The sequence below is a fragment of the Onychostoma macrolepis genome, chromosome 05 (genome assembly GCF_012432095.1).
Source record: "Onychostoma macrolepis isolate SWU-2019 chromosome 05, ASM1243209v1, whole genome shotgun sequence".
Classification (NCBI taxonomy): Eukaryota; Metazoa; Chordata; class Actinopteri; order Cypriniformes; family Cyprinidae; genus Onychostoma; species Onychostoma macrolepis.
The window spans coordinates 20640184-20667665 of record NC_081159.1 but is presented as its reverse complement, the minus strand read 5'-3'; the positions used below and the strand labels follow the sequence as shown (position 1 = coordinate 20667665).

The 27482-nt window shown below is 34.9% G+C and overlaps 2 protein-coding genes across 2 annotated transcripts in view; both read left to right on the top strand.

The window, feature by feature from the left end:
- On the top strand, positions 1-9718 carry f11r.1 (F11 receptor, tandem duplicate 1). Its single transcript, XM_058777631.1, has 10 exons — positions 1-239; positions 3182-3244; positions 4800-4916; positions 5041-5187; positions 5483-5685; positions 6292-6394; positions 8335-8442; positions 8570-8582; positions 8688-8748; positions 8914-9718. The coding sequence occupies exons 1-10, from the start codon at positions 197-199 to the stop codon at positions 8947-8949; spliced, it is 894 nt and encodes a 297-aa protein (XP_058633614.1). The 5' UTR covers positions 1-196; the 3' UTR covers positions 8950-9718.
- Positions 9719-10644: 926 nt separating this feature from the next.
- Positions 10645-27482, top strand: part of ubash3ba (ubiquitin associated and SH3 domain containing Ba) — a 29361-nt gene continuing 12523 nt past the window's right edge. The window contains exon 1 of the mRNA XM_058776522.1: positions 10645-11174. Within this exon, the coding sequence (XP_058632505.1) occupies positions 11047-11174 (128 nt within the window). The 5' untranslated portion in view covers positions 10645-11046. The remainder of the gene's footprint in view (positions 11175-27482) is intronic.

Sequence of the window (27482 nt, the reverse complement as noted above, 5' to 3'; positions counted from 1 at the left end):
ATCACTCGGAAGGGCGTTTGGTTTCAACCTTTTAGTTTATCTTGACTCAGCTGAGCTTTGCGAGGGCATAGCAAATACTCAACTCCCTAAAACTTCTCCTAACGTAATATAAAACCAGTTTTTTTTTTTTTATCTTTAAAAAAAAAAAAAAAAAAAAGGAATATTTTGGAAGACTTTGGAACGTTTCAGAGTGGATATGTTGACCTTCGTCTTTGTGTGCCTCTCTATCTCAGTCACAGGTAGGAATCCATGTTTTTGGTGTTTGAATCATGTTTACATTTCATTTTATTACGTCCTGTCATTGACTGATGTCTTCTGTGAAATATTCAATCTAAACTTGTCATATAGAACACTTTTAATATATATATATATATAGATAGGCCTATATTGCTAAAACATTTAATCGGTGATTTCTCATTTTGTTAAATTAAAAATGCATTATTATTTGCTTAAGTGGAATTTAGTGTTTACATTAGAGTTTATTTAGTAGGCTATAGGGTCTGTAAACAGAGAAAACATTACTGTGTATCTGTCGAGTGTGGCCTTGTTTAACCAGTTTCTTATTGAATCGTTATTTTGAATCGGTTCTTGTTGAGATGAATGGCATTTCCGAGTAACCACTTGAAGCCGAACCGGTTCTAACTTTAGTATGATCATATTCGCATTCTTAAGCAATGACTCAAATGAATCAGTGAACCGAGTCAACTAAAAGCAGGTCGAAATATGATTCGATACAGCGCTTTATGCGTAGCAACATTGGGCATATCTGCTTTGTTACGGTACCTAATTATCGTAACTTAAATGTTGTATTTAGGTCGAATAGAAACAGCATTTTAAATATTGTATTGCTGTTTAAATGTGAAAGAAGGCCTTTCATGGCTCGACGGTATCACCTGGGGAACCTGTATTTCCACCTTGCCCATCCCCCATCCGAAACCCGAGCTCCACAACCAGGAAATTGTGACAGCTGAAACGCAATCTAGGATGCGTGTCCAAAAGAAAGAAAGAAACAATTAACAGTAAAGCCACAGTATTTTAATATTTTAAAAGTGTTATATTTTTATTGTTGAATATTATTAATAGTAGTCAACAGTAATGCAGAAAGATCTAGGCTAGTTGTTGATAGCATCAGCTGCTCAGGACACACACACACAACATATTATTGAGCAGACAGAGAAACTGTCATCATGAATTCAGAGTATTTGAGTATCGTGTTTATTTATAGCCGTTTCCCACGGGAAAAACTGTTTCAGAATTGCAGATAGTCTGGTAAAACTTAATAATGGTGATTGAAGTAATCGTTAGAGCGACAAGCAATGTTTGTCAACGAATGTGAATTCGTGGTATATTGGTTGTTTATCATATGGTTGACCAGTTTACCCCCCCCTAACTGCCCTAATGTCATAACGTTTCTGTATTTCATCTGTTGCATGTCTACATTTGTGGTAGAAAAAAGGGTTCACGTTTTTGATGAAACCTTGCACATTTTGCCAGTGTCACAGTTATTGTTTTAGCAAGTCTGATGGTTTTTTGAAATGGAGGATGGACCTTTATAATAGACCTATAATTGTTTCTCTTCTTTGTCTAGGTGGCCCATGTCCTTTGCTGACATGTTTGAAAGTTCTAAAGTTATTTGAAAGGGGTACATTTTGAACCATTTACCATTTTCTTGTTTGAAAAGATCTAAAACGCATTTGATATAAATCTGAAACATTTACAGTTGTGCCAACCTGGCTAGGGTGTCCAATGGGTCTATAGAACACATTACAAGATAACAATTTGATTAGGGGTGTGTGATATTGACAAAAAATAATATCTTGATATTTTCTGGGATTTTATCGATGACGATATTTTGTTGATGTGTTATTGTGCTGGTACCTTAAGGACTCCTGAAGTTTTTCATATTCTGTGTGGTGGTCAGTTCATACTGATAGAAATTCATCTTTTCCAATAAGTTTAAACTGATTTTTACATTTTATGGGCATTTTTACCATTATAAAGCCATTTTCTCTAAAAGTGTCCATTATCTTTTGAGTCAAATTCTTACATTTAAATCAGTGAATTGTAATAACAAGACATTTGGGCTGTTACCAAACAAATGAAATCAGTACCAACAAAATTCATCTTTGCAATGCAGAGGAAACAGAAGCTGCATCTGAAGTGGCATTTAGATGTATTTACACACTACTGTTTAATACAAGACATGAATGCATTTAACCTGCAATAACAAATGCATAAATAATGTTTTGATATATTAAAGATAAAACGTTCAATACTGATATATTTGAAATTATTTAAATGATAAAAGACACTTTAAATGTGAAATTAAAACCACCAGTAGGTGGCAGTAAGTCACTGTTAATAAGTGAGTCATTGCGACTGAACCGAATCATTTAAACGGTTGATTCATTCAGGAACGAATCACCGTCATGTTGCTCAGAGACGCAAAACAGTGCTGTGGCTGTGTTTGGAGTGATTTTTGTTGTCGAAATAGAGGAAAAACAGGAAATATGGTGTCTAAAACATAAGTCTCTTAATTAACTTCTTGTTTATTGAAATGCTGTAAAAAATCAATATCACATTTGTAATCATGGTAATTTATGGAGAAAAACGGCACTCTTCGTGTGAAACTGATTAACCATATGAAGTGGTAAAAATATATACATTTTCTGCCCCCATGTCTTGAATTTGTGATCATTCTAAATGCATTTTAATAGACTGAATCATGCAGTGAAAGAACGCACTCTAAATGCGTATGAGCACGTCTAGATTTCAAAATGTAACGTTATTCGTGCACTCTGAGGGTGTGTTTTGAATGGGTTTTGCAAAATGCTCGCTAATGTCAAATCGCACATCGTTAAAACAACAATTACGATATTATCGCAGACGATATATATCGCACACCCCTACATGAGATGTGTGTAAACCTACTTTTGAAATTTTCATCATTTGCATAGTTTCGCGAATTACTTTTCTTTTTCTGAGCTCTCTAAATGAACAGGGTTCTAGGTCACATGTTGCATTGGTTTGACTGTCTTTGTCCTGATGTTTCTGTTAGATATAAAAATAAGTGGCCGGCCGAGATGAAGATGAAGTCTGAGCATCATTCCACTCTGGATACAGCTGTTAATGCAACTTATAATGTGTTTAATGTGGCTTTAAGAATTCTTTCTGTCTACAGGCCTGCATGCCGCTTTTACAGTTACTGTTGATAATCCCTCAGTAAAAGTGAAAGAGAATGAGGGTAAGTTTCATTTTGCTTTTTCTGTTTGTTTGTCTTTAAATTATAATTATTTCGTTAGCACTTTATTTTACAGTCCTATTACTCCTAGAGATACTATGTTCTTATTTTAGTAATTGGGCCATTCTACAGAAACGTCCACTTTTGGTATGGAAAAATGTTTTAATTTTTTTTACATTTTATTTTTATTTTTATTTTTACATTTAAACTTAGACCACATTATTAGAGTACCTTTTGACTTTATAAATACATATAAATGACAGCTTAATAAAAAAAATTTTTTTTAGCTTTTTTGTGCAATTATTTCAAGACCACATGTATAATTTTTTGTCACTGGTGTTACCTTTAGCAATATTAAAAGTTTTTAAAAAATTTCAGCACATGTAGTCAAGAGTTACAGAAAAATAATGAAAATGCAAGAAATAAGGAAATGATGTTTTATTTATTTAATGTGACAGACAAAAACAGTACAGTAACACAGTAACTGGTATACTCACTAAATTAAGTAGTTTAATCCATTTGTATTATAGTTTTTTTTACATTTCCCTAACAATAAATAGGTCACACCAGTGACATCAACTAAAAGCTTCATATGAAATCATGAGATAAATGAGAAAATTTATCATAACTGAAAAGAAACAGTGGACTAAACATGGGCCTTTTTTCATAGATGTTTAGAAAATAGGAAGGTGGAAGTCGAGTGATGTCATCAGTGTGATTTAAAAAAAAAAAAATGTATTCCAAAATAAAAGACTTTTGTTAAGTGGTAACACCAGTGACACAACTCCAGGGGACCACTATTTTCATTATATATTTTATAATTGTTTTTGCCATTTTGTTTTAAGCCATTTATATCATATATTTGATAGTTATGAATAGACTTTTGTATTTTAAATGGTAGAAAATCCTGTTTTTGACCTCAAAATAAAGCACTTTCCTGCTGTACATGGCTGTGGGGATGAGCAGTTTTGTGGTACTTGGAATTCTATATAATTCATTTAAAAAAAATAATGCCACATTGATGGCTCAGGAAGGTGTAATTGTTCAAATAACATATTGTTTCATTTTAAAATATAAAACAAATGTAACCCTAATGTGTATTTCAATTGTAATGTTTCTTTAAAGTCTAGGGACAGAAAAGTGGACGTTTCTGTAGAATGACCCAATTACAATAACTAGGTAAAACCTAGGTACTTACCCTGAACCTACCCCTACCCCTACCCCATGTAGTTACCTTTATATTACCAGTACTTTCTTAGGTAGGTACATTTTAAGTATATGTAAGTACACATACTGTAAAATAAAGTGCAACCATTATTTCAATCAGCAGGCAGCCAGATATAAATAATAAAGAAAATCAAATGTAGTGCCTACATAGGTTTGAATAGTAATTGAAGAAGAAGAATTTGTGAGGTGTTACAATTTACTGGGGAGCCTCTCTCTGCTGGATGGCCTAAGGACAGGTCTGCCAGTTTTGGGTGATCCTGTTTTAAGCATTCAGTTTTTGATGTAAAAAACATTTATGCACTTTATTACTTAAAAGTATTACTTTTTTTAGGAGTTGACTTGAAATGTTCCTACACTGCTGACTTTGGGCCAACACCCAGAATAGAATGGAAGTTCAAGGATCTCAAGGGCTCTCAAACATTGGTCTACTTTGATAGCCAGCCAACTGGTATGGATAAAAACTTTACTGACAATCCAGTTTATTGTTATGTCCTTGCAGCATTCTCTTATTTGTTGACGTGTGAAATGTGAATGGAGAAAAATATATAGTGCATTATTTTTTCTTTCATTAGGTAAGTATGCAGGCCGTATCACTGTGTATAATGGAGGACAAAATTTAAGATTTAACAAGGTGACACGAGCAGATACCGGAGACTATGACTGTGAGGTGTCTGGCAATGGTGGATACAACGAGAACACCATCAAACTCACAGTCCTTGGTAAATCATGTTGTGTGATATACATGAGAACTGTCACTGATATACGTCTTCATAAATCACAACCCTAGCTTGTAAACAACAAAAACTTGTCTCATCCTCATGTTGTTGCAAACTTGTATGCATTTATTTTTCTGTGGAACACAAGATTTTTTGAAAAAAATGATACATATTATGAAAGTCAGTGGGGTTTGGCGTTGTTTATATTTAACAATGGATAGCATAGAATATTGCTTTGATGAATAATGTAACACATAAAACAGCTTTGTCATTGCCACTGTAATTCCCTCCACTACAGTGCCTCCTTCCAAGCCTGTATCCAGAATTCCTTCATCGGTCACAACAGGCAGTAACGTCCGCTTGACCTGCTTCGACGCAGATGGCTCCCCTCCATCCACCTATAAGTGGTACAAAGACAACACTCCCCTCCCTGAGGATCCAACCAAGTTCCCCAATTTTAAGAACCTCACCTACAAGATGAACGTTTTCAATGGTAACCTGGTGAGTGTTCATCTACAATATTAGAAAATACAGAATAGCAAGCATATATAATATGAATGTGTGTGTATAAATTATGGAAGTTTGTTTTTGCCAAAGGATAAAAAAGGATAAATGAGAATATTTATCTCACAAATCAGACATTTTTCTTGCATTTCAGAATTTATATCTCACAAATATCTTTTTTTCCCCCTCAAAATTCTGATATAAACTCACAATTACAAGATATAAACTTGGAATTCGAAATCGGAATTGTGAGAATTAATGTCAATACATTCTTGAATTTTTTTACTTTGTCTTGGAATTCTGACTTTAGCAATGGACTCAGAACTGGAAAAAAAAAAGCTCGAAATAGGAAAAAAAAATTTCTGAATTTTGAGTTCATATCGCAATTCAGAGAAAATTCTCAATTACCCTTTTTTATTTTTATATACTGTGGTAGAAACAGGCTTCCATAATATATTTTCACAACAAATGACTGAAACGTTTCAAAAATTCAGAACTATATATTTCTAGAATTTAAATGTCAGTTTGAACTTGTCATTAGTTTGGTATTGTTTTGGAAGATTATAGATTATATTTGTAAAATCTATGTCTTTGTGTGATCAGGAGTTCGCGAGTGTGTCTAAGATGGATATCGGTTCATATTTCTGTGAGGCCAGTAATGGAGAAGGAGTCCCTCAGCGTGGAGATGAAGTGCGCTTGGAAGTCCGTAAGTCAGGGTTCTTACACAGTATGCAATTTGATATGTATGGGAAAAAGAAAACAGAGTATGGAAAAATGTTTGTGTTACCAGACTACTGCCCCTATTCTACTGTCTTAAATATTCTGTGAAGGGCATTGACAGTTTCAGTTTGCAACATGTTTTTGAAGCATTGAGCATTGTAGCAAATCACAGACATCTCTGTTGAGTGTGTGAACACAGTGTCCAATCAGATGTGTAGTTAGAGAGAATCCACTCAATGTTGTTTGAAGTTCTGGAGTTTTTATTCAGCGCTACGGTACTAAGAACCAAGAAATTTTACTGGTGTTGGTACCGATTACTGAAATTTTGTTACTCTGACAAGTTTGTAGTATTGTGAGAGTATCAAATTGTGAATTCAGTATTATAAATTTAACCTTTAATCATTACACCCTTAATTTAATTTGTTTTTAATTATGAAATATGGTCTGAAAAATCTACAGTGATGTCTGGAAAGGTGCGGAATTTTGAAATGGATAATATGTTTCCCTGGTATGTAGCATTGTCATTGCTTTCAAATAATAACTGTACTTTGTTCACTGCATTATAAAACTTTACAAGGCTTCTTCGACATTGTCACATTTGATCAGGTGTACCTACTCAAGTTTTTAAAATACAGTTCAGTTAACAAATAAAAATTATTTGCAGGTCAACAGACCTATTTACAGAAGTTTATATAGAGGAATCCCCCATGTTTTGGGGAGTCCTTGAAGTTTTTTTACTAGATTTTGAAATTCAGTAACGTTGCTATCTTCACCTTTCTCAAGGCAGAGATGGTAATCCCATACAGTAGAAATCTGTCTGACAGCACACAAGAAACTCAATGAATAATTCTTGATGCTGTAGATTTGGTCTCAAGTTATTTTCTTTCTTGGAAATGATAAGTTATTGATTAGTAGGGTGCTAAAATAAAGGCTTGTTCCAGGGTTTCCACGGGACCTTAAAAAGACTTAAATTTAGTTGCATCAAATTTAAGGCCATAACAAGTCTTAAATGGTAGAATAAAAGTCTTACTCATAATTTCAAGAGGACTTAAATTTAGGAACGCACAAGAATCACGATATGGATGGATGAAGGGATCCGATTGCTGTCTTCATTTTAAATTTAATCTTGTCTGTAATGCCTGAAAGTGTTCATGAGCGCAGCGGTTACAGGGGAAAGTGCTTTATTTCTGCGTTCCAAAATTGCCACCTACTGAATTTGCATTTTCAATAAAGCCATCTGCTCTTTTAGTTTAGACTAATGCAATAATCAACCAATATTTTTACGCAGCAGTCACTCAGTTGTAAATGTGAACCGGTGGATTGACAACAAGCTAACATGGCTTTTTAAAAATCTAAACAAGTAAGACAGTAAGATATAATTACATCTTTTAAATATAATAGATACTTTTGACTCGTCCCATTTTTTTTTTTTATTAGTTTTTGTGAAAACCTGTATTTGAAGTGTAAATCATATTTTTACAGTCATTGTTTGGTTACATATGTTACCATAGATAGTGCCCTATCTCACTCATATGGTGTCTTAAAAAAGGTTGGAAAAAGCCTAAAATTGGATTTTAAAAATCCTGCAGAATACCCTGCGTTCACACCAAGGACAAAAACTATATGAAGTTTTAATAATCATTCTAATTCTATGAAAATACACATGACAGAAATCACTTCAAGATTTTTTTTTCCAGGTGAGGAACGATAAGCTCATTGACAGCCAATAAAAATCACTCAAGCATTTAAAGCAGCAGACAACATAACTGCAGTGCATGCTGCTTACAATAAACAACATTATTGTACACTTGTATGAATGCTGATGTAATTATCTTTAGACTTGACGCAAACAAGCCTTAAATCCCTCTCTTTGGCTTGTCTTGAAAATTCTCAATTATTCAAAAAGCATGTTTTTCTTTGTTATAGATGATCTAAATGTTGGTGGCATTGTTGCGGGGGTTATTGTGGCTTTGCTGGCAGTTGGATTGCTCCTCTTTGGTCTCTGGTTTGCCAGTAAAAAGGGATATCTGCCAAGTAAGTTCTCACTGCATAAGTGTGTGTGTTTGAGAGAGAGAGAGCGAGAGAGAGAGAGATAGGTTAACTATAATAATTAGAAATTCAAAATGATTGACTTGTTTGCTAATGTGTTTTTTTCCCACAGAAAAAGCAGAAAGGTAAGAGTTGTTTTTCTTATTTGTGGCACATATAACCTCATTTCTGATATGTACTATTAAAAATGTTCTATAATGTAATAAATATATATAAATGATCTCTTGCAGCAAGTCAAAACAACAAGCTGTTTATACACAGCCCAGAACAGATGATATGGATGATGGGGATGTAAGTACAACATATCTTGCTCAGTTGTGTAAATGATATTAATCAGGATTTCTCTTTTCAATAGTTGATATTGAATGTCCTTTTCTAATTGTGCCCTTTTCTACCAACAGACTAGTTGTAATAATAAAATAATTATACTTACACCGTTTTGTGTGTCTGTTTCAGGGGGAATTCAGACAGAAATCATCTTTTGTTGTGTAGTCTGTGCTACTCTGCATGAAACGTGGAGATTCAGTGCCTAGATCAATTTTTCTTTTCTGTTTAAGAAGTTCATACAAATCAGGATCAGTGTGTATGTGATGAGAAATGCCTTCCTACTTAGCTTACCATGCTGGTTGTCCATCGAAATATCCAAAAGCTTTGAAGCAGCCATCGTAAATGTGCAGATTGCAGATTTAGATTTAGTAATTTCTAAACCGGTCTCTGTTTTGTAGAAATGAACAGAAACATAATTTATTGAACTATAATTAATCTGTGAGTGGAACACATACCTAAAGGGTTTAAGATCAGTTCTCTATTAATAGAATTGCTCTGATTATAAGTAGTTGTTTAGTTATGTGTGCATTAAGATGTCCAATGCTATTTTTACACGACTCTGCACTATGAGATGGAAACTTCTTGGGGGAAAAGAAGGTACTATGAATGTTCCCCATTCAGGAAATAATGTCCCCTCTCTTTTATATAAACATTTGCTGTACATTATTGTCATTGATATGTTGTTTGTTTACTTCACTGGCATTTTTATGATAGCGTACCTTGTGTGTTGTTATGCGTTTATAGTTTTTGAAATGTAAATAGATCTTTCTGTCTTTTTATTGGATTTTTTAAAGATTTGAAATCATGCTTCATTGACCTCTCTGAATTATTCATCTGGGAACAAATTACTAACCCCTTTTTTCCCTTTTGTTTGATTGAAATTTTAATGTGTCTTGATCCCATTCTTCTAATAAATGAAATTTACTGAATATGATTTAAGGAATATATAAGATGTTGACATTCCTCTGGTTTTCTGTCTTTCATGCAGAAAACCGACGGTGAATGTTAAATTAAGCAATGTTATTTGTGGTTGTCTCAGCTGAACAATATGACTCTGATTCTGGGAAATATCAATTCTCTATCACGTAGGATGACATTTGGAATTACTGTATTTATTTCACATTATTTCTAAATTTGTCTAAATAATCTGAGGCGATCTACAATGTTCTGAATACGACCGCTAGGAGGCAGTGTAGGACAATACATTTAGCACAGCTTTCAATATTGTTGAAATCAACTTGAAATTGTCATAAAAGAAAATAAATTGTTTTGATTCCATTGATGATTTTAAGAGGTTGAATTTATTAATTTTTTCCCCATAAAAGATTTAAATAATTACATTTGAAGTGTATAATTCCAGTGCCACTGGGTCGGGAAAAACATGCTCTTTGGCTCAAAATTACTTGTCCCAGTATTAATATAGAAAGATAGTAGTATTGCAACAAAAATATTATACAGAAAAATGTTTAATACAGTAAAATAATGCAGTAACTATCAGAAATTAAAGAGCATGTCAGCTGTAGGCTACTTAATACATTATTTGCACAAGGCAGCTTTGATTACAGTTCATTCACCAATTTACAGAATATATGATTTTTCAAGATTTGACTTTGCTCTTTTTATCCTCCACATGCTGCGTTGTACCTGCGCGCGGTTACATAAGAGCGTTCGGCTGAATGTGAGCAAACGTCAATGACGATGATGATGCTTCTGCCATTAGAGCGCATCTGCTCAACGTCACCTTTCAAAACTGCGACTTTAAGGGAAGGGGGCGGGGCCTGGCGTACTCCGTCTGCTGATAGGCTGCTTCCGCTTTCAGTCAAGCCCCATTCATAAATAAGTCATGTCTAGGAGGAACCAATGTAACAAGTATTGATAGATTTCACTCGCGACGCGCCCGCTACAACATTTCTAACTATACGGCGAATTATATTTCTTCCCGCGGCGGACAGCGACAGCGGTGTTTGTCGACACGCGGAGCAAATGTGACTGACTTCCGACTGGTGACCCCTTTCTCAAACTGTAATGACATGAGCGCTCCAGCAGGAAGCTCAAATCATTTTGTGTTTAGAAACATTGTAGCGCGTCCGCCGAGACTTGTGTCTGTCCGACTGTGGGGAATAATGGAGCGTTTTTGAACCGGCCTTTAACGCAGATACTGTAGCGCTCGATCCGATGTTTTAAATGTGTGTCGTGTCCGTCCATTTGGACGCATCAAAAGTAAGCAAATCGCTGTTCTGAAGCCAAATGGAAAGCTGAACCATGGCAGCAAAAGAGGACCTATATGCCAAAGTCGCTCCGCGGATGCAGCGGCAGAACCGGCCAGGAACTGTCAAACATGGAAATAGTCTGGATGTTTTGCTGTCAATGGGCTTCCCTAAAACCAGGGCGTAAGTACCAGAGTTTCATCTCTCCCAGATCTCAGGCATCACGCAGCTGCAAGCACAGCAGTAAACGTTAAGAGCGCAATCGCATGTGATAAGAGCACTGCCAACCCCCTTGGAAATACGGCAGATATTTAAAACATGTAGTGCAAGTTGCTTTTGTAATGGCGTCGGTCTGGTTGTGCTATTGATTAACATGACGAAATGGGCTCAATCGCCAATGGGTTACTGAGCGTAAAGTTATTTTCCTGTTGCCTCATTAAGCCGTTCTTATAAACTCGTCTTGCATGTTCTGGGCTGCATCTGTCCAGACAGGACATGTTCTGCTACCAGCGCTTCCTCGAGAGGATGAGGTTTGCAGAGCTTGAGGTCACAGCACCGCTGTCCGTCGTATTGGCGTTGTGTCAGCGCACCCATAATTGCTGCCTGTTATCTTTTTTTATTTATTTTTTTAAACCGTTATTTTCCTGGCATCGTGGCACTTGAACATGCATTCGCAAGGAATCTAACAATTCCGATTCTATGAACGATTTCTCAGTCCCTTTAGCAAATCAGAAATAAACGTAGTGCAGTTCTAGCAGATGGTGTGTTTGCACAGACTTTTAATTGCTTTTTCACAGAGCTCTTGTTTGGCACACATGCGATCTAATAATTGGTCCTAACTGTTATATAACATTTCTAAGCAAGCAAAACTTAAAATAACATATGGTGACACTTTACAACAAGGCCCGTTAGTCAACAACTAAAATGAACTAACAATGAGCAATTAATTTGTTACATTAAACTTTATTAAAAAAAAAAAAGAGAGAAAAAAATACAGCTGTTGATTGTTAGTTCAGGTATAATAAACAATATTAAAATATACAACTTTTCATTGTAATCACGTATTAGTAATTTTAGGCAATTTTATTTATATAGCACATTTCATACATAAGTGTATTTCAAAGTGCTTTACATATAAAGGAATTAAAATATGTAAATGTAGAAATGAACTAAGTTTAATAAGTGCTTTAAAAAAAATTTCATTGTTAGTTCATGTTAACTAATATAGTTAATTAACCACAAATGGAACCTTATTGGACCTTAAGTGAACCTTTGTGTTACTACATTTATTTATTAGCTGCTCAAGAACAAGCTGCCTACATGTAAACAGAAAAACAAACTGAATGAACTTTTATACACAGCATAATAGTAACAGTTCATGGTTCAGTTTAATTGAGTCAAATCAATTCAGTAACCACTCTGACTGATTCATATGTGAATGTAAAAAGAACCAGTCATTTGTTCGGGAAATTGTTGTGCTGTGTTTGTGTTGATATGGTAGGCATTGCAGAGCCACAGAATAGTGATGCAGGAAACACTTACAGAGACATTTTTGGCATTTCAGTACACTATTGGCATAAGAATGCACTGTTTGCAAGTCATTGTGCTCCAGTAATATTTTGTTAATGGAAGTGGTTCGGAAAGAGATCAATACAATGAATACAATTCAGCTCTTTACAAAAGTGATGTCATACCATGTGGCACCATACCTCTTCTCGATACAGTGAGTGTCTTGATATGGAAGTTGACAAAGCCGAACATCTGTGCTTTCTATCACTGTATTACACTGAGGAGGATGGTTGGAGTAAAGTATCTTCAACCAACCATGAAGGCTGCATTAGGTTGCTGTCAGTGAGGAGCTAGGTTCTCATTCATCAAAATTGCAGTTCATCTCTTCCTCTTTTAACCACAGACATTTTCTCTCTCCTGTCCTCTCTTGGTCCCTCACTCATGTATTTACTTTTAGCTTGGGCTTAATCCTGCCGTTTCCATAATCTGTGCGGAATCCTCCTTGCCTCTGTGTTATTACGGTTTTGTGTCGAGATTGAGATTGGGATTGTACTGGCCAAATGTTGCGATCATGTTTAATCCAAGGAGAGGGAACAAAGGTGAATGGGACAAGATGTCTTTATTGTGTGTTGTGGATGAATCTCAGCTTCGATGCAGACCAAATCTTTGTCCCTGTGGATACTGTTGATGATGATTGTGAATGTATGCGGTCAGTGGATTAAGCTGGTCATTGCACTTAACATGAGAACTCTAAAAATTTAGCAATATTTGTCATTTGCTGACATTGGAAGCAGTGGTATGCTAGTTTTCTGGCCTCCTATGGTTAGTCCGTCTGCTTCTGACAGCGTATAAGAGTTTGCTTAAGTGTTAGATATCAAGTAGTATGTACATGGATGGTTGGCATAACATGCTTTTAAATGTGATGAGTGTCATTTATATATATATATATATATATATAATAGATAGATAGTGATTAGCCATAGTGTATAGATTTGGATAAACGGAAAGCAGTTAACCATGGCTTTAAGAGGAGAAGGAGAAAGTAAATAAAGTAAAGAGAATTTGTATTATTTATGTGCTGTAAATTGAATGATACATATACGATAGTACTTTAATCAAGCACATTTAATGGTTCTCCTTTACATTTGGATAATCATGTATTGTTTTTAATGTTGACATTATTATTTTAGTCAGGATATTTCATTGCATTTCTGTTTTTTGTTTTTGCATATCATATTTGTAACTGCATTATTCTGATGTATCCTCTGGGGTGGCAGAATCATTTAGTCTGACGTCAAAATTAATAATATGGTTTTTGACGTTAAAAATTTGTGATTTGAAAATGATGTGGTGATCAAAGGAAAAAGAAGCTCTGTAGTTCAGATAGTTGAAATTTAGTTAAGTTTGTTAAACACTAATTAATATTACCAATTAAAGGTTTGATTTCTGTAGACCAAAAAAAGAAAAAGAAAAAAAGAATACATTAGCATATGTGTTATATTTATTTCAGGAATTGTGTCCTTTTTACATTTTTATACATCATCTTCCATGCAATATAACCGTTGGGCCAAAATTAAATCATAATATAAAAAGCAGTTCTTTATATGATATTCATGCCTTGTTTGTTTAGTTTTTTCTTTTTCTTTTTTTCTTTTTTTTTCACCGTTTCTCACTTTTTATGCTTAATTGCCGACCCACATGTAATTGTAACCCACATTGAAAAAGTATTAACACCGGTAATCTGGTAAAGGTAGTGATTTAACAATTACTGAGTTTGTCTCTGAATAGAACGAAGTCAACTGGGACCTCTTATTTTGAGTAGGTCGAATATAACAGATTATGACAGTTTCAGCATTGATGGCTCTTGAAAGGACAAACTGAGAATTCAGATATTTGACATTTGCATCATACTTTCCCTGTTCTGATACGTAATAGCCTAAACATGGCTACACATGCCAGGAGACCCCATCAGTCTTGCTGGACATAAGTAGACCAGCTGGAATTGTCATTGAGATAGATGGGCGGAAGACTTTGTTTTCAGTGGGGAGATAAGTGAAATGTTTCAATGAATAGCTGTTTTATTAGAACATTTTTTCTGTCGCTGTTACATTCCATTTGTTACATTTGTTTTATCTAAATAAGTAGTTAGTTAGTTTTACCTTTACATGATGTTTCAACACTGAGTATTCTGTATTTTACATCATATGAATAATCTGTCAGATCATAAGAATATAAATTGTACTGCAGTGTGCTCTTTGAAGTGTACTTTGAAGCCCTTTAAGCGTTGTTTTACAAGCACTAGCTCTATATTTTAATATTTGTTCCGGACAAGAGACTCGGATGTGACATTGATGTTTAGTGTCCAGTGATGTGCAACAATTGGGCTGGAGGTTTCTGTGAAATGAAATGTGTTAAGACACCAGCATGTAAATTAAAGCTCTGAGACGAAATAAGACATCTCCCTCACCGCTCACACTCTTTATAGCATCAGCTAAAACAGTAAGGTAAGATTCTGTGGGTAACTGGTTTTACCTTTAGTTAGAGCAAGACCTGTTACATTTCTACACTTAAAAATGTGATAATTTAATCTTCTAACATTTCATCTCTCTCTCTCTCTCTCTCTCTCTCTCTATATATATATATAATATAATATAATACATATATAATACAGTGGGGTCCAAAGCATATATACACACGCAGATTGAATTTATATCGGACCGTAATTGTCCATGCTCATTTCCACTGTTTTCACATTTATATTACTTTTTTATAATCTAACACTCACTTAAAGTTATTCTTTAAAACAGTTCAAATTGAATAACACTGTTGCATTTTAAATGAAATAAATTTCAGAATAAATGTCAGTTTTCATACTGCACATTATAACGCTGTTTACATTAACTTTGTTTGATTTTACATTTTTTTTAAAATGTTATCAACAGTATAGAATGCTAATGTTTATAGATTATTCGTAATAAACTGAAAATAATTATTAGCTTACATGTATTATATGTATGTAATTTTCTTTTTGTTTCCAAAAAAATCCCACATTTTCAGTGTGATCTCAAACATTTGGACTGTATTTTTTGCCAGTCAGAAATATACAGTTTTCTGTGAGAATGATGCAGATTTGTATGTTACTATCTAGGTCTTTTTGTATTTTGCCACAACTGTGTTGTAACCAAATGTGTGCAAGTTTTGAAACAAGTTTTTTTTTCTTTTTGGAGGTTTCAGTGTGAGTCTGTGAAGGCCAAACTTGTCAGCAGGCTGTCAGTGTGTGTGTGTGTGTGTGTGTGTGTGTGTTAAGGTCAGTTAGAGTGGGAAGCTCTCATACATTGGGTGGAAACACTGATGTTTCTGTGTCCCGGCTGCTTAGGGACTCTTTCCAGTTTCGCCTGATGATGCAGGAGTTGCACAAATTTTCCGCTAGAGAAAGGCAGAAGGAGAACAGAGCGGGGGTATGCAATGAGTTTTTAAAGGAGAGTGTGAGTCTGTCTTGAGGTGGAAACATTTAGTTCAAAGAACACAGCATTGTGACCAAATTCAAAGCTGCTTTGTATTTGAAAAAGTTCAGTTATTGTGCCAGGCAAGGGTTTCAAAAAGCAGATGGTGGTATTTAATGTTGGTGATACTGAAGATTAAGAAAATCATGTTTAAAAGGACAGTTTACCCAAAAATGAAAATTCTGTCTTTAGGCTATTTGCTCAACTTCATGTCATTCCAAACCCATATGATGATGATCCTCTGGTGAAGATTGTGCCCCACTCAAGAAGCAAATGTGTCAAATTCTCAAACAAATCATTCAGACCTTTTTTGGTGAAACAAATCAGCTGATTCATTGAAATGATCTGATTAAAAAAAAAAGATCATTTACAAATCAAATATCACTACTCCTCTCATGAACTCACCAATGAGACCTGACTTTGAAATGTTTGTAGATAACAATACTGATTATGTATCTCAAACAAAACTATCATACGGCTTTAAAAGATTTGGAATAATGCACACATGTCAAATGGACCATTTTTATGGAGCGCGATTAAAGTTTTATTGTTCTTTCTTTGTAAATACATGATGAAGAGAATTTCTGCTTTTGTGTTTTGTGGAAGAATGTAAGACACGTTCTGGGTTTGGCCGTGTGTTGGCGTGCACGTATTTGTACGTGAGTCATGTGTTCTGGCTGTCCATCACCTGTGGGGTGTGTAGATTTGCATCTGCTCTCATTTTTTGATTCTGTTGCGTCGACTCAACAAAGCTGTCTGATCTTCATTATATTGCAGTACATGATCATATTTGTCCATTCTCGGATATTCAGTAATAATCTATGACTAAATGTCTCTTAATGACAACAAAGCCTCTGCTTTGTGTGTGTGGAGTCATCACATGATGAGCTTCTTTCAGAGGAAATATGGGAAGTATGGCATGGCCATGGCAGTGCGGTATCTAGAGGCTTGAGATCAACAGAAAACAGTCAACCTTTACTGTCCCACCAAATTATTGCACACAACTGGCAGTTGGATGTCCAAAAAAGAAAAAAGTTTCAAAAAGTAATGTTTAGCTTTATTCGGCTTAAAAAATACAGTCTGTTTATCACTGATGTAAAGTATTTATGTCTGCTAAACCTGAATGAAGATGTCTGTAACTGTACAGACTTTTTTACATGAAGGCTAATGTTTGTGCTTGACTATAGAACGGAAAAATCGCAAACAAGGTCACTCTCATTAGTTTCCTATACACCAGTGAGATTAAATGAAGAGCAAATGGAATCTTTTTCTGAAGTCTGTTGCTTATCAGACTTGTGTGTGTGTGTGTGTCTGTGTGTGTGTGTCTATGTATATATGTATGTATGTGTGTATTTTAGCTTCGCTTTGATGTTCCTCTTTTGCATAGCTAAATCTTTATCTATGTCTGTATCTATATCATCAGTCTCTCTTTCTCTGTCTCTATATATATATCTATACTGACTATGCTGTTCAAAAGATTTTTTGAAAGAAATTGTTATTGTTATTAGTAAAAATTGATTAAAAGTGTCAGAATGAAGTGTCAATTAATCAGAAATGAAAAGTGAACATATCATAAAAATCATGAAAAAATGTATCACGGTACTACAATAATTGCACTTTTAACATACTATCTCTGCGTTTAAAAAATGTATTTAGTTACCACTTGTAGTACACTTGAGTGGACTAGTGTATGAAAAATGGGTTCAAGTGTGCTACAAGTGGTAACTAAATACATTTTTTAAATGCAGAGATAGTATGTTAAAAGTGCATTTTAGTTCATATTCATGGTGTCTCAAAAAAATCACAGTTGAGTACACTTAGATGATCTTAAGTTTATCTTAAGAAGTATTAAAGAACAATTTTTAGTATATTAAGTACAAAATTGGTGGGCGAAAATAGAGCAATTTAAGTACATTATGGAAGTGTACTTGTTTTTCACCTGGGCATGAAATCACAGCTCCAGATCTCTCTTTCCTCAGCACAGGTTTTAGAAGGATTACCAAGGTTACTTGGTAACTTTGTTATTGATTTAGTTAAATGGACTTACTTTTTTACTATTTAGCTGAATAAAAACACTCAGTTCTCACTGTAAGTAGAGTTTTTGAAGTTGTATTTTAAATAATTTAATTAATTTTCAATTCATAGGATGATTTCAAAATTACAATTTCATGTTTATGAACAGTACTCCTACGCTTGCAGACTCCTTGTAAACTCACAAAACTCAAAGCAAAAGTTTGTCCGCTAAGAGGAAGTGCCCCATTTCAGGAAGTGGTTTGTGACCTTTAGAGAGCGCCGTGGCTGCTGGGACATAAAGGAACCCATATGTGCTGAGACACAGAGACGTGGGGGTGGAAAGACACATGCACGCTCAAAGCTTCAAATGTATTGAGGTACATGCATAGACATATGTGCATATTCTAAAATACCATGGCAAAAGTTCACAGAAACTTAATCAAAAGAGATACGTGAGAGATGTGTACACAGCCTCCTCTTGTAGTCGCAGCAAATATGAACCGATGTATGTATAACCATATATTGGACTGAAGGTGTACTGTGCATTGAAAGAACAAACAGGCAAAAATACATCTCTGTATTGCCTTGATATTCTGTCCTCGCATTTATTCTTCAATTCAAATTCATTTCCATATAGTGAACTTAAATAGACATTTAAATTTACCATGCTAACTGTGATTTTCCATCAAAATACCATAGTTGCTACAGAAAACACTTGACAATACGGTCCCATTATTTAATGCATCAACAGTATTTATACATTTAACAATAGTTAAAAAAAATAGGCTGCTCCTTATTAGTTCATGTCAGCTCAGGTCAATTAAATAATATTAACAGATGCAATTTTTGATTTTAATGATGTATTAGTGAATGTTAAAATTAACATTTACATTTTTTCAGTTCTGTGAAAAGATGTTTCTCTTCTCATTTACACTGTCTCTTCTGGCTATGAATAAACTAATGCTGAATAAATCACAGAGCAGACATGAATAAATCATTTTGAATAATCAAAAATGTTTGGGACATAATGTACTGTAGCTTCTAAAACTCTCTGTATTTATTCAGTTCTGTTATAGAAAAAGTAACTGTGGTACTTTGGCAGAAACCAGAGCTGCCATAACTACTTTTAACTTGTGTATTAGCTGTAGTTAATTTTGCATAATTATCAGAAATTTGTGCTGTGTAACTGTAACTACACTGTAAAATTGACTGAAGAAAAGATGTATTTAACAACTTCTATTTCTTTAAGCGATATACTTGTAATATACCAATCTATTTGAAGTACCAAAATCTAGACAAAACCCCATCAGGGTAACACATTTGACTCTAAAATAATGCAATAAATAATGTACATTACTGATAGTAAAAACAGAAAAACTGTTTAAATAAAATATAATATATGTGATATATCACACTGGAGCTTCTGGGAATGTCCTTTTTAATTTTTTCACTGTAAATTTGAAGGTAATTTATAGATTTTATTTGCAAAAACATTTGGCAGAAAATTATGTATAATGCAATGTTAAACTATTTACAGTTTTTAATCATATATGGTAAGGTAACTTGCAGTTAACAGGTGTGTCTTTTTTATTTTTTTACAGTGTAATGCGTGGTTTCTGTATTGAACCCCTTACAAAAAAATATATTGTACAAGTTCCATGGTAGAGTCATGATATATCAGACAGGAATACCATGGTACTTTGATACATTTAGTACTTGATAAATATACCACAGAATTTGCATGGTAATTCAGTACCATGACCTTACCAGAGTACTTTTTTTTTTTTTTTTTTTTTATTTGGTCAGTGTCAGTCTTCCTTCACACTGCACAGAGATAAGCATTTTGAATTGTTTTTATAGTTAGAGTTACATCTCTTCTGGTAAAACCCTTGTGCTGATTATAGTTAATACGAACCGAACACTGAATCTGAGAATATGAGACCGAAACCCTACAGGGTCAAGCTCAAAGTTTCCGGATGATGAGCTGTAATGGAAGAAGCAGCAGTGTGATTCTGATTGTGCCTGTGGAATCTAGACCTTCACACATCTCGTTCTGTCTGTCGTGACATTTCTAAATGGCAGAAATTGGTGTTAATTGTTCAGTCAGAATGAATCATGTTTTAGTCATGCACACGCATGTTCAAACCCATGGTCACACCTAAACACCATAGACACACACTTTATCTCAAAGGGTTTCTGGCTCAACTACAGTTTTATAGGTTTCAGTCAATTCGATTTGCTTACTTGTTCAACAGTAATTCACTGATATAAGAAGCTGTTTTTTGTTACTGCCTGAGTTACATGAATAATTCATATATAATTTTTCATTCCCACTTTATGAATCTTGTGATTCTTCCTCCTTTTATGCCCTGTTGGTCCTTTCTGTGTCTGTCTACAGGAACAGTGTCACCATCTGCCCCGTCTCTTGCACCCTAACCAAGCGAGAGAACACTCACAAAAGCTGTGTGTCTTCCCTGTAGTTTTAACATAATAAGCTGTTAACTAGCGAGGCTGAGAACACGAGACGAGCGTGAAAAGATCTTCACGGCCAGCCAGCCCTGTTACTTACAGAGGCAGAAGGGCTTATTGTCAGAGGATAACAATTGTGCATGAGGATATGTGCATGGAGGGAGAGAGCAGAACAATTAGAGACATCACATGCTGCATTTGTTATTCTTTCCTCTCATTTTCTCTTTGTGGGATGGAGGAGAACTAAAAAGAATGGAAGAGAAAGAGAGATGGTGTAATAGTAAGATCCAAAATTAACACCCTTCAAGCGCCAAATGTGAGTACAAATTGGTTCTGGCAAGTGAAATGGAGTTGCTCGCCAGTTGGCCGATAACTAATTTGGAACCGTAATAAAATGCATGGTTTAAATCGATGCATTTAAGTACGTGATGTGTATAACTTTTACCTCAGTGGAAAATTTACCTCCCTACCAAATGCAACTTCCATTTTGTCAGGCAAACTGTTTTAATCGAATGTAGAAAACATTGACATTACTTAAAAATGTAATAGGCCATTTAGTATGAGCAACTTAAAATTGTAAGTTCTTGCTGTTAAACTTGTTTAAAGGGGTCACGAACTGAGAAACCAAAATCCCCTCGATCTTTTCACATGTAAGAGGTCATTGTACTATAAAAACATCCTGTAAGTTTCAGAACTCAAAACCTTCTGCCAAAACGACTACGTGTGGAATGTTCTACTCTATGATGTAATAGTGAAGATAAGCACCGCCTCCGCAGAAGAAGATCAACATCACTGCCTGTTTAGCCCCGCCCACCATTCGCGCATGTGGTGTTTATGAGAGAGGCGAACGCGCAGGTCTACGCAGAAACCAAACGATAAAGATGTCTCCAAAGACAACAAGACGCTGTGCTGTGCCAAGTTGTGGAAAAACAGTGTTGGGAAAGAGTGGATGAACTTTATTTTTAATGAAGTTCCAGACCGCGTCATTAAGAACGCTGTCCTTTGTTTACTTCATTTGGCGCAGATTCGTTTACAAACAAGGCACAATTCGACACAGGATCTTCAGAAAGATTAAACTAAAAGACGATGCTGCACAATTTGTTTTTTTTGTGTATAGTAACTCTACAGGTACATAACTATATAATTCAAAACAAACTGAAAAACAAGTTAGACCAAATAAAGTTTACATCACTATTATGTAATGTTAAGTGGGCTGCCTTAAGTGTTTCAGTTTTTCACAACTTTCACAACTGGTTTGTGTGATGTGATGAAATTTAACACAGAAGTGTCCAGGAACTGAAATGGGCATCATTGTCTGATGAAATCCCCTCATTATTAATATCACTGATGTTTCACAAGCTGATTTGTACTGAGGACACCCTTTTATATCTGTGCTTTTGTGTGTGTATGTGTGGGTGGGTGTTGCGTTGTGTGAATGTGAATACATGTTAACTTACTCCTCTGTAAACAGGAAGTGACTATTTCCCCATAGAGTTTGGAGATTGGGCCAAAGCAGCAAAAAAAGATGGTGCAAATATGCACAAACACTGACTTAGAACGAATTCTCAGTACATATGTTAAACATTTTAAACTCCACCTCTCAAGAAAATGTTACAAGGGCTGATTAATAACAGGCAGAAAGATATAAAAAATAAAAAAAATACAAAAAAAAAACTAGATGAGAGTGCATATTTTTTCATGTATGAATAGTCATATTCAACCAAACCCACACACAAAAGCACACCCAGACAAATGTACTCCCTGGACCAGCTTCTTCATCCCTCTCAAATGCTGCACAGGAAATACAGGTTATAAATAAATCATTGAGTTCCTGCCTGGAGCACTGACCAGAGGGGAAGGGAGGAGGAGATGGCCTGTAACACAATACAGACACACACATATATAGAAGTTGATGGATAATCAAACAAGTAAAGTAAGAGTGTGTGTGAGATATCCCGGATGCGGAATGATTTTCACTTCTGATTTCACATGTGAATTAGGTAGACTAAATATCCCTGTTGTTTAACTTACAGGCTCTATAGGAGTCGTGTGTGTGTGTGTGTGTGTGTGTGTGTGTGTGGCCTCACATGTGTGTTTTTTTGGATGTATGTGTGATGAAAGTTTGTGTGTGGGTGGAATGTTAGATTTGGGGTGTGAAGAAGTCTTCAAAGTGCAACTGTGGAGTTTGTTCAAATGCTGCTTGGAAACCTCTGTAAATCCCTTTGATTAATGCAGGTTTATATGTGACTGCTGGTTCACCCTATTCTGCAACTTCAGGCCAACGTTGAGTGGCTTGGGAAAATATTTTCGCTACAAAAGCTTCTGTTATAGTTCTTTTACATATTAACTTCAAAACAAACCAGATGGTTGAAGTCTCATTGTGGTGCTTCTGCAATTCGGATAGGGATTTCTATGCTCCAACAATAAACACCTTGTACAGTGACACCCGCTTGTGCATTTTTATACAACAGGGCTTTTGTCATTAACTGTAAAACTCGTCCTTGGGTAGGTTTTTTTTTTTACTTTTTAAGGAACTGTCTTTGTTTTATTTCCATTCATGACAGAATAGCTCACCAATAACGACACATTTGTGTATGTGTGACTGAACAGGCATCTGAACTTGATCATGTCTGAGTATGTGTCTCACCATGCTTGGATGTCATAAACCATGCCATATGGTGAGTGTGTCGTGTCCGGAGTTTGTTTGTGTGTCTATGAATATGCACACTTTGAATAATTTGGCACTACATACATGATTGCATTTCTTAATGTGTGTTTAGCTGGGGAATGTATACATGCATACATATTTGCAATGTTTTTTGGAGTAATTGTGCATATATGTTTATACACTAATGGACATATGGCCGTGCATCATGGGCTTCCCCATCCCAGCATGCATTGTGGTTTTGGGCCCTGAGGGTTAGTTGGCATGATGACCATTTTCTCTGGGAAGCCAACTAAATATAGAGTAATTGAGCACTGTGCATAGACTGTGAATTAGATTACCAAATACCACATACAAAAAATGCAAACACTAGTGATAATAATCTTTAAATTTAAATGTAACTGAGGAAAATAAATACATCAAATAAACATATTTGTGTATAAACATTTTTAATATTTTAAAAGTTATTTATAAATTATTTTTTCTAATTACATTAATCAAATGTGGCAGCACATTTATATTGTTATAAGTTTTGTTACAAATAAATGCTGTTCTTTTCAGCTGTCCATTCATCAAAGTTTTCAACATTGCATACATCAGCAATTTAAAATGATTTATTTTTTTTATAACTTTATTTATTCGATTTTTTCAACACATTCACTCACAAATAATTGTCCAACAAACAATTACACAACAGCTAACAATAACGCACATTTAAAAAAAAAAAAACCTAAAGTAAACCTTCCGTGTTCAAAATTGTTTCACTGTCTTTTCTTCAAGAACTTACTCCTGGTTGAATTTACCTTATGGTCTGAATATTTAAACATTTCCAAATCTAACAGAATTAGACTAATAAATACCTCAAGTATTAGTCTAATCATCTTCAATTGAACTATTTCCAGTATAATTTATCTCCTTAAAATAATCTATGAAAGGTTGCCAAATTTTATAGAACTTTTTTAAAGAGAATCTGATTTTCTCTAGCTCCAATTGCTTCATTACATCCCTCATTAGGTTTATATATGTAGGAGCAGCTTTCTGTTTCCAGTTTAATAATATTAATCTTCATGCTAGTAGACTGACAAATGAAACTGTTTTGTTCCGAACTGCTTCTAACTATCTCAAAATCGGCAATACCTAGAACTGCCATGAGGGGATCTAGATCTATAGGCCTTTGCAATATTCTTGAAAATGTCAGAAAAACATTTTTCCAATAGGATGATAATTTTGGGCAGCTCCAAAATATGAGCCAATGATGCCGGTACCTGCCTACAACGATCACATGAAGGGTCTACATCTGGAAATATCTTACTAAGTTTTTGCTTAGACCAGTGTAAACGGTGAATGACTTTAAATTGTATGAGGCCATGCCTTGCACATATCGATGATCTTTGAATCTGTTTAAGGGCAATCTCCCATTGTTCGTCTGTAATTTCAACACCCAAATCTTCCTCCCAGGAAGACTTTAAGTGTTCTAGAGTTGATGTATTTGTCAGCTGGAAGAGCATTTCATATATGTATGTATATATATTAATGAAACGCCTCCTTTCTCATTAGGGTCATGCAAAATTATCATTGGAGAGTTGGGATATAATGAATTATTTTGTTTAACAAAGTTTCATACCTGCAAATATTTTAAAAAATGTGACCGAGGTATATTATGTTTATTTTGTAGCTGCTCAAATGATGGAAATACTTTATCAATAAATGTATCTATAAAATTATGAATTCCTTTTCCAACCCAGTCATCAAATATTGTATTTTTAAATGAGGGAGCAAATGAGTGATTTTTTTTGTGATGGGGCTTTGGAGAGAACCAGCTTGCCAACCAATTTAAAATGATTTCTGAAGGATAATTTGACACTGGGAACCGGCATAGTGGCTGCTTATAAATTCAGCTTTGCCTTCAGAGGAATGAATTCAATCTTAAAATATATTCAAATAGAAAACTTTTGATTTGTAATAATATTTCACGATATTATTGTTTTTACTTTATACTTTGTTGTCGCAAATGGTGGAGGATCTCTACTTTGCTGCATCTGCAATGAACATAAATATAAATGTTTGTTGTTAGTTTGCTTATAATGCGCTGATACGCATTGTTAGATATGCATTGTGGAGAGCCGATCACCAAAGGCTTCCTGCACTTTGAACAGTCTGCATAATCTGCATAATTTCCCTCATCTGTGACGCGTGACTGCTCTGTTCTTGTGTCTTGTCATGGTTTTTCTTGTGAGGTGTAAGGGAAGCATGTCTCTATACACTTGCTCTGGTTTATTGGTATCGTTTCATGAATCCCTCGCTGAGTAATTTTTACTGATTCTAAGTTAGTGGAAAATAGAATGTCTGTGCCCTTTCTGTTGTCTTTTAGTCAATTTTTCTTTCTGCTTTGTTCAAACCTCAGACTGCGTTTTCAGTTTTACTCTGAGGTTTCAAACAGATTCACGCTGTACAACACCCCATTTCCCCCCTGAGAGTTAGACAGAGTGTGATTTTTAGAGCTTTTATAAAAAGACACTAATTAGATTTAGAAGATAATTTAATCGGCTCAGGAAAAAAGCCTTTGAGATGTCAGCTGACACATGAGGAAATGACATAGTGAGTTTAGCGTGACCTTAGATTGGATTATGTGTCGTTTTATGGTATAGATGCGAGCTGAGGAAATATCATCCTACACATGAGAAGATTATGTGCAATTATCTGTACCAAGTAATGTACTTGCTCTAACTGTGAATGTGTGTGCCTGTATTAGAAATGGCCTTGTACAAATAAGTGGGTCTATGACCTTAAATTATTGTACCAAGTGTAAGATAGCTTATAATTACACCTTTTAGTTCTATATGATAAAAAGCGAGAATAAAAGAGAACTAGAGGCAGAGAGGAGGCTGTGGCGAGTGTTTTATGAACTCAGAGAGATAGCACACATTTCCTTTTTCATCACAGTTGTTTAAACCACAGACCAAGTGATATTATTTTCCACTATGATCTTTTTAAGCCAGACACCTGCTAAATGAGTCAGACAGCGCATTTGTGAGATGTTTAGCATGTTGATAAATTCAGGGGTTGCTCTTTATGCATGCAAAACAAATCTTTAAAAATATGCACTACCGTTTGTAAGAAGAAACAAAAAAACAAAAAGGTTTTACTTGAAGTGTTTTCCTTGGAGCTGCATTTTTTTAATCACAACATTTTAAATATATTTCTAAATATAAATTATTTCTATGATGGAAAAGCGGAAATTTCAGCAGCCATTACTCCAGTCTTCAGTGTCACATGATTCTTCAGAAATCAATTTAATATGCTGATTTGCTGCTCAAGAAACATTTCTTATTGTCAATGTTGAAAACAGTCTTGTAAACAGTCCTGCATAATATATATATATTTTGTTTGTGGAAATCATTATACATTTTTCAGGATTCTTTGAATAGATGGTTCAAATAACAGTATAAATTAGAATTTTTGTAACTATGTAATTCTTTGCTGTCACTTTTCATCAATTGAATGCATATATAAAATATATATATACACACTACACACACACACACACACACATATATATATATATATATATATATGTGTGTGTGTATGTATATACAGGTGCATCTCAATAAATTAGAATGTCGTGGAAAAGTTCATTTATTTCGGTAATTCAACTCAAATTGTGAAACTCGTGTATTAAATTCATTGCACACAGACTGAAGTAGTTTAAGTCTTTGGTTCTTTTAATTGTGATGATTTTGGCTCACATTTAACAAAAACCCACCAATTCATTATCTCAACAAATTAGAATACTTCATAAGACCATTAAAAAAAAAAAACATTTTTAGTGAATTGTTGGCCTTCTGGAAAGTATGTTCATTTACTGTATATGTACTCAATACTTGGTAGGGGCTCCTTTTGCTTTTATTACTGCCTCAATTCGGCGTGGCATGGAGGTGATCAGTTTGTGGCACTGCTGAGGTGGTATGGAAGCCCAGGTTTCTTTGACAGTGGCCTTCAGCTCATCTGCATTTTTTGGTCCCTTGTTTCTCATTTTCTTCTTGACAATACCCCATACATTCTCTATGGGGTTCAGGTCTGGTGAGTTTGCTGGCCAGTCAAGCACACCAACACCATGGTCATTTAACCAACTTTTGGTGCTTTTGGCAGTGTGGGCAGGTGCCAAATCCTGCTGGAAAATGAAATCAGCATCTTTAAAAAGCTGGTCAGCAGAAGGAAGCATGAAGTGCTCCAAAATTTCTTGGTAAACGGGTGCAGTGACTTTGGTTTTCAAAAAACACAATGGACCAACACCAGCAGATGACATTGCACCCCAAATCATCACAGACTGTG